The sequence below is a fragment of the Octodon degus genome, unplaced genomic scaffold, assembly GCF_000260255.1.
Source record: "Octodon degus isolate 3935 unplaced genomic scaffold, OctDeg1.0 scaffold00002, whole genome shotgun sequence".
In the NCBI taxonomy this organism is placed as follows: Eukaryota; Metazoa; Chordata; class Mammalia; order Rodentia; family Octodontidae; genus Octodon; species Octodon degus.
The window spans coordinates 27,093,709-27,101,568 of record NW_004524578.1 but is presented as its reverse complement, the minus strand read 5'-3'; the positions used below and the strand labels follow the sequence as shown (position 1 = coordinate 27,101,568).

At 46.2% G+C, this 7,860-nt stretch overlaps 1 protein-coding gene across 2 annotated transcripts in view; it reads right to left on the bottom strand.

Annotated features, from left to right (window-relative positions):
• Vps39 (VPS39, HOPS complex subunit) overlaps positions 1 to 7,860 on the bottom strand; it is a 42,771-nt gene that overhangs the window by 5,689 nt on the left and 29,222 nt on the right. For both annotated transcript variants that reach the window (XM_004623377.2, XM_023711213.1), the window contains exons 12-19: positions 5,751 to 5,893; positions 3,443 to 3,586; positions 2,637 to 2,778; positions 2,441 to 2,527; positions 2,104 to 2,177; positions 1,726 to 1,824; positions 1,005 to 1,122; positions 459 to 587 (exon numbers count right to left, since the gene is read on the bottom strand). In XM_004623377.2, coding sequence (XP_004623434.1) covers positions 459 to 587; positions 1,005 to 1,122; positions 1,726 to 1,824; positions 2,104 to 2,177; positions 2,441 to 2,527; positions 2,637 to 2,778; positions 3,443 to 3,586; positions 5,751 to 5,893 — 936 coding nt within the window. The remainder of the gene's footprint in view (positions 1 to 458; positions 588 to 1,004; positions 1,123 to 1,725; positions 1,825 to 2,103; positions 2,178 to 2,440; positions 2,528 to 2,636; positions 2,779 to 3,442; positions 3,587 to 5,750; positions 5,894 to 7,860) is intronic.

Sequence of the window (7,860 nt, the reverse complement as noted above, 5' to 3'; positions counted from 1 at the left end):
GAGATGTAATTCCTTGGGTTTCACAGCAGGAACCGGGGGGGGACACACGACGGGGATGGGGGGGGGGACCAACCTACACAAGCCAGACACCCCGGGAAGGGAAGTCAGCACTTGTTCTCAGCATTCAGAGCTCATGCATCAGACACACACGTCTTTTTTAGATGAATATGCCAGATTACAAAAACTGCTAACTGATGACTACAGCCAAGAACATGCTCTGAAGCAAGGAACAGGTTCCAACATAGCTATCAGTTAGCGTGTGGTGCACACCCAGCAAAGAGACCTCGCTCAGCAAAGGTACAAAAGAGAGTTTTCAGAGGTGCCCAAACAGGAGCGGGCCTGAGAGCCTGGCTTCCCAGGCTCACCTTTGCAGGGCAGTGGGGACCAACAGGAAGGGAAGGGCCAAGTTCTGTAGTACTTCGAGCTTAGCAGCTTCTGGCTGTAAGCCAGACGCTCACCATCAAAAGGAAAGTCACAGATGAGCCGTCCTGGGTCATAGTAGCCGGAAATCTCCAGGAACATGAGCAGCTTCTGCCGGTACTCTCCCAGCTCCCCGCCTTCCTCTCCAGCAGGAACCAGGGTTTTGCCTTTCAGGAGAACCAAGTCAACAGGAAAGGAGCCAGGGACAGCGATGTGGACTCAGCAAGTGAGTGTTGCCACCACACACAGAAGGGTTTCTACCTTACCATCTCTGTGGCCCCAAACAACAGCTTACAGTGAAAAAAGGCTAAACAGAAATACTGATAGGTCAACCAGTTTCTTGTCAGCATGGCTGTCATCTTATAGACAGAGAGACGTCCCTTCTGTCCACTCGTATGGATGATTCTCAGAGATGGCCAGACCCAGAAAAGGCCTTTTTCCCTGAGTCTCATGTGCTGGGCCTGGGTCACCAGGGATCCAGCTCCCGGAAGGGACTCCTCACTGCTTCCCGTTCCCCCCCAGCCCCCGCACCCTGCTCTGCCCTGTCTCCAAGGCCAGGGCTACTGGCTCTGGGGCACTGGTACCTGCAGGGCAGGACAGGAGGTACTCCTTCATCAGCCCTTGCACCTTCTCGCAGTACAGCTGGATCAGGCGGTTGTGGAAGCAAGAGTCTGTCTCTTCCCACACATGGATGATGTGCTCCTGCGGGGGGAGTGGGGCTGTCCAGCTGCTGCCCTCCCTGCAGTGACCCAGCCTCCCGGGCTCCCTCATGATTTTAAAGCCCAAAAGGACCTATCCACATTATCCTCTAACCAAGCTGCCAAGATTCCCAAGGGCCAGCTCTTCTGAAACCAAAGGGAAACCCCACAATCCAAATCAGCAATTTCAGGAACCGTTCTGTTCAATTTCCAATCTCAAATCCTTTTAATTTTGTCCTATAACCCCTCAAGCTCTTATATTAGCCCATGTAATTAAGGCTAAATGTGTGCATTCTGGTGCTTAAAACCTATTTGATTATCCTGGGCTTACAGCATAGTTTGGCTACATAGATGTGACTGATTCTTTTCTAATGTATTTTTTTCTCCTCCTGTAGTTTACTAGATTCAGAAGGTATCACTAACGGTAACATTTCCATCTGGGCTTCTTAGATCTCTTTTTTTGGAGGAAGCTGAAATAACCCTTTTCCTTACATTTCCACCAGCCCCAAGTGACACAGACCCCAACTCTGAACTGTCTCATAACTGAGCCCCATGGTCCTGAATCCTGGGTTTAAAGCTTTTTAGTGCACATCAAAAAATATCTTACCAGATAAGGAACAGCCAGACTCCTAAAATTCTCTATTAAGAAGCCAAGCACTCGATCTCGGGGTAGAGCTTCCACCTCTGGAAGATCTTCAGTAAATATCTGTCAGAACATGCTCAAGTTCTCGAAGCTGACCACTTGACTGTGGTTCTACTGAGCCCCTCAGGCACGCAAAGGAGGAAAGACTTGGAGGGGAGGGTTCAGGAGAAGCAGCCGTAGCTGCTTAGTGTGTAGAAACTGGGCCACAGATCTGTCAGCCCCAGGGCAAACTACTCTATTCTGCTGAGTCACATGGAATGGCAGAAAGCTAACCTCCCAGAGCCCCTCCTATGGCTGTCCTAGGAACAATCAAGACCAAACCCCAGGGACTCTGAGACCCACCTTCAGGCCATCTTCTGGGAAGTCTCTCAGCACCCACACTGAGTAGGAAAAAATCAAATGCAGGTTTTCTGTGCCTAAAAGAAAAGCAAGGTTTCAGCACTAGAATGGGACCTGTCCAATGGGACCAGGCGGGCAGGAGTCCAGCTGATTCCAGAGCTCATGTCAGGACAAGATAGTCCGTTGCAGCACTGGGCACTTGGGGCTGCTTGTCCTCCTGGGCTGCCCACATGCCAAGGGGGTAGAAGAATGAAGTGGGGTGAGCACAAGAGAAGGGACTGACCAGCCAGCCAGAGATGGAGAACAGAGCCACTCCTGCTGATTTTGAAAGGTGACTTACCCAGGTGCTGCAGGTACTGCACTGTCCTCTCGTGTCCCTTCAGAGGGGAGTTTGCTTTCTTGGACTGGTCCACTAGCACCTGTAGAGCTGGCCACAGAGCCCGAGAACAAGGTCATGAGCCTCTTCCCCAGGGGAGATGTAATTCCTTGGGTTTCACAGCAGGAACCCCAGATCCCCGAGCCCCCTCCCCTAGCACCTTTCTCATGGAGCCCCTTCTTTTCATACAGGATTATTAGCTCGCTGTACTTGTGAGCCTTCTTTAACACATGTTCGCTCTCCTCGATGTGGCAATGGTTATTCTCCAGGCGCAGCAAGGGGGCCACCAGGGCCACATTTGTCTAGGGATGGGCATGGGAGAACAGGACTTCAGTAGTAACTGTTGCCTGGGGAGCCCCACCCTCCCTAGCCCAGGCCTGCTCTAGCTGAAGGCCAAGAGAATAAGACAAATACAAGAGAACAAACGACCCAGGGGGGTAGGGAACTAAAAGAACAAAGATACATTAAGTCCATGATGAATGTGATCGTTCTGTACTGCAAATGTGTACTAATCTGTACTAATAATAACAAAATTTTTGAAGGAGGAAGAGGAAAAAAAAGATGAAAGAGGAGAAAGAGGAGAAGGAGAAGGAGCAGGAACAGGAGTGGCAGTGGTAGCGGCAGCAAACCCCCCTTTTAAGACCGGTAATAGCTTTAAGAGTACTTACACCTTTCTATAAAACGTGTCTCAATGTCATATAGGGAGAAGGGGACACCTGCTTTGAGAAATTACTGTTCCCACTGACCTTGTAGCACAAATCTTAATCTTACTACAAAAGAATAGCCCCTGTAAGAATCTGGGTTAGTATTTTACTTATCCTCTCAATTCCAAGAATTTCACAGGTACAGGCCTAGCTGATTAGCTCTTATCATCAGAGGCTTCTTAAGCTTCTTAGCCTCTGATGGTCCCCTACAGTGTAGCATTTGCTCCACAATCCTTGAGTGTCAGGGCCCCAGGCCACTCACATGGAGGTAGCACTTGAGCAGGGTGGTATCGATGATCTGCAGCAGCTTCTTCTTGGATTTGATGGTGGGAGTGCCTTCCATGAGTGGGGAGGTGCTGGACTGGTGGTCAGAGTCATTCAGCTTCTTCACCAACTGACTTCGTTTCTGCAAAGGCCAAACATGCGGGGTCAAGGCCAGGACTGAGTCAGCTCTCTTCTGTTATCCTAAGCTACTGGGTAACTCAGAATATCTCCAAAGCAGCTCATGCCTATTGACCACGATTGCACATTAACATTCAGTTTTTTAAGGCTGGGGAGGTAGCTCAGGGGTGTAAGTCCCTGCTTGGCAAGTGCAAGGTTCTGAGTTCAATCCCCCACAAAACAAAACAAAAACAAAACAAAATACTGAGTTTTTCTAAGGAACCAAACTACTGGCTGCCAAACTGCCAGATACAATGACACAATTTATCTGTTTATTTTCAATAGTCTTTGCCCATTCTTTTTTTTGAGACAGAGTCTCTCTGTACAATTCAGGATGGCCTTACACTCACTATGAAACCCAGGTTGGTCTCGAATTTGCACTCCACTTGCCTAGTCTAATTTACATATGTGGACTCAACCAGTGTACATTTTTTCTTGCATTTAGCAAAGCCCTCAGTCTTAGATGTTTTACTCTCTCTGTGGCACAATCATGGTGTTAACTTCATGCATTCCTAGTACCAGTGCAGGAAACAAGGAAAGTGTGCATATGATAAGAGGGCTCCCCACAATACCACAGACCTTGGGGCAGGTCACACTCCAGGAACCTTTTCCACTTGGCCCAGGGATGTACAGTGTGCAAGCAGAGGTCAGCGTGCATGCTTCTGGCAGCCCACTAGCCTCAGCTGGATACCCAGGAGCCCAATGCCCAGATTGCCATGCGCAGGTGTGCCCATCAGACCTACAGGCACAGTGACCCGGATGCAAGGAACAGAAGGCACCAGTACAATTTTTCCAGAATATTTCCTATGCCTACAGGAACCTCTTAGTCAGCAGAACACTTATAGGAACTAAACAAGAGCCCTGTGTAAGAAGCATCATGTACGGGAACCTAATAACCCCAACCAAAGCAAACATTAAAAGAAATAACATGCTAAGACAAACAGTGTCAACAGGTACGAAACAGGTAAATCGGGAACCAGAGGAGCGGGAAGGGGATTTAAGAAAACAAACTATAATATGTAAATTAACTATTCTCCAAGATGATTGTAAACTGCATGAATCACAAACATATACTAATAAAATAAAATAAAATTAAGTGAATTTTTACGTAACCAAACTCAAAACAAACAAAAAGAGCCTGTATGACAGAAACTGCAGGTTAGGTTAGGAAGCTTCAATGGAGACTTTAGTTTTAATGTTGACTTTAAAATTTCACTTAACTATCCATAAACTAAAAAATGATTTTAATTCCAAAAAGCATGTTATAAGAAAATATTTATTGATAAGAATTTTCTCAATATACTGTTTAATTTTAAAAAATAAGCTATAAAACAGAATTTATAGTTTGATGTGCATTTGTGACAAATGAATCAGTAAACGTACATAAAAGTAGCAGGACTTGGTGGTTTACTCCTACAATTCCTGTACTCTGGGAGGCTGAGGCAGGAGGATCTCAAGTTCAAGCTTAGCCTGGGAATGCAGTGATTCAGTGAGCCCCTGTATCAAAATTTAGAAATTAAAAAAGGGGGTGGGAGTGGTATGTGGCTCAGTGAAAAGGCCCTGGATTAAATCCCCAGGACTGCAAAACATAACTACATAAATAGTGAAAATAAAAAAGTTAACAAATAAATACTCATAAACATCTAAAAAGGACAACACAGCCCAATAACTAAACTATTAATAAACCTAAAAACTATAATAAATAAAGCTATTATAATAAGGAAACTATTAGTTACTTACCTTTGAGGATAGCTATATAGCAATTCGTATTTCTGCTTTGTACTTTTCTGTTTTCATAGAGCCAGTATTTTCCCCATAATTACGTATGATACAAAAAAGTTTGTTTTAAAACATTTAGCTCTCTTCTATGAACTAAAATATGCTTGGTGGTCCTACAATAGCTTAATGTGAATTTACTAGGAATTCCGTAAATTTCTTGGTGTCAGGATTTGGCAAAACATAGCTCGATGGTACTTGTCAATCTGGGGGAACAGTGCCCCACACAGACTTTAGCAGCATCCATTCATAGCATGCTGGCAGCATTCCTCAAGGCCCGCAATCCAGGCTGGAGAGAAACCTGGATGAGTGAAGCTTTAGGCGAAGTCTTCCTGCCCCTTCGTGGTACCTACCTGCGTCAGGTAGTCGATCAGCGCTAAGTGAGCCTTCTCCAGCTCAGCCCCCGAGAGCACGGGCAAGGGGTTGGGGTACTGCAACTGCTTCCTGTAGTCTGTGGGCAGCAGGTCGGGGTACAGGCCCATCACATGGGTGGGATCTACAAGAAAGGCCAATATGAGTCCTCCGCACAGCAGGTTAACAACGAGGATGAAACAGGATGACAGCAAAGTAACCTCTAGACTGATTCTTTTCTCTTTTTTTTGAATGGAATGCTTCTGTGTTCAGAGAGACTCAACGAGCTGTGCATACAATTTAAATATTATACATACATTTCACTAAAACATTATAGAAATGGCATGGCTATCTTCCCAGGTACAGACACATCCACAGAATTAGAAATGAATGCATATCAACTCTCTAAAGTAGAATATACAAAACTTTCAAGAAAAAAATGGATGATATTGAAATGTAAAAGATCAACACTGTTTATATGTCAAAAAACAAATATTATGCAGGGACTGGGGTTCAATCCTTGGTATGCCCCGCCGGCCCCACTCCGGGGGCAAGCTGACATGGCTACTGAGGCTGGGCGTCATGGCGCACCTATAATCCCAGCTCTTGGGAGGCTGAAAACAGGAGAATCACTACAAATCCAATCTGTATAGGGAGATCCTGTATACCCTGTACTAAATACATAAAAATAGTAAAACAACAACAAAAACAAATACTAGTTTAAAAAAATAAAACCTGGGCAACAGGCCAGAGAATGTATTTGTAATATACATGGAAAAAAGTTAATGTATTGATTATCCAAAACCAGGCTGAGGATGCAGCTTGGTGGCAGAGCACTCACCTGGCATGCATGGAGCCTGGGTCCAACCCCCAGGGCCACCAAAACAAGCAAGACACGTTGATTACATTAAAAAAAACTCACACAGACGTAATGAATTTAAGATTTTGTTTGCACAGAACTGACAAGAGAAAGAAAAAAAATAAGCTTTGCTACATTAAAAATATCATGTCAGAGGTGAAAATTTCTTTTTCACTCTTTAGAATTCCTATAATCTCATGGCTGCTCAGAGACATAAATGGATGCCCCCTGCCACGAGGACTGCTGACACTAGGCCCCTGCAGGGCCAGGCTACTGCCTGTGACGGTGTGCTCAGAGCCCACTCCCACTTCTTTCCAGGCTCCTTCCTACCCAGGAACAGTGTGAAGCACCTTCTCGCACTGCCCTGCGGCTCTGCCAAGGAGAAGCATAAGTGTGAGTGCTCGAAACTGGCAGTGGGACAGAGTTCTCTCTCTCCACACTGAGCTGCCTGCAGCCAGCCTTGGCGCGCCCCAGAGTCTAGTCATCCCCAAGTCTAGTGGTCCCCAAGCCTATGAAGCCCCACGTCTGGTCATCAGCACTATCCTCATCCAAAGTGCTCGCCCAGACCCATCTACTGTGACTACTGCCAGCCCTGTGGGACACAGGCAGCTGTGGGGCCCAAGCGGAGGAAGCTGAAGCACCTGCGGGCTCCAGGTCACGGGATGTGGCCAGGAAACCAATGTCCAGCCACAGGCACCTGTCCCCTACTCCTCCAACTCATCCGTCCTGTGTACACTGCAGTAAAATAGATACCAACACAGCATTATCATTTTAACCACCAGCAGGCGGACATTTAGCTGCACTGCTTCTATTTGCACTGCTGAACAAACTTCACCACCATTCAAAGTTTCCATCATACCATGAAACTCTGTACCCAATAAACGGTTGCTCCTCCCTGATCCCAATTCCCGGTAACTTCTGTTCTACTATAACAGGATATGTTGCTTAGCACACCACCTCACGGTTCACCTATTCTGTGGCATATTGGAAAGCATTTTGTCACTGAGAGAACAATGGCAGTATTAGGGGACACTGTATCTATCAGTCTGTGCACAATTCTCCCTAGCTTGCTTAACATTTGACCATGAGCAAGAGTCTCACACCAAGACCTAAATCTTACAGAAAGGTGTTGTTTTAGTACAAGCAGCTGCTATCTAGCAGCTTCAAGGACCATGATGTTTTCTACTAAATTGAGCCATCTGGGGAAGCTGACAGTACAAATGAGGCCAAGGTTTTCCCGTGTATTTTTTTGT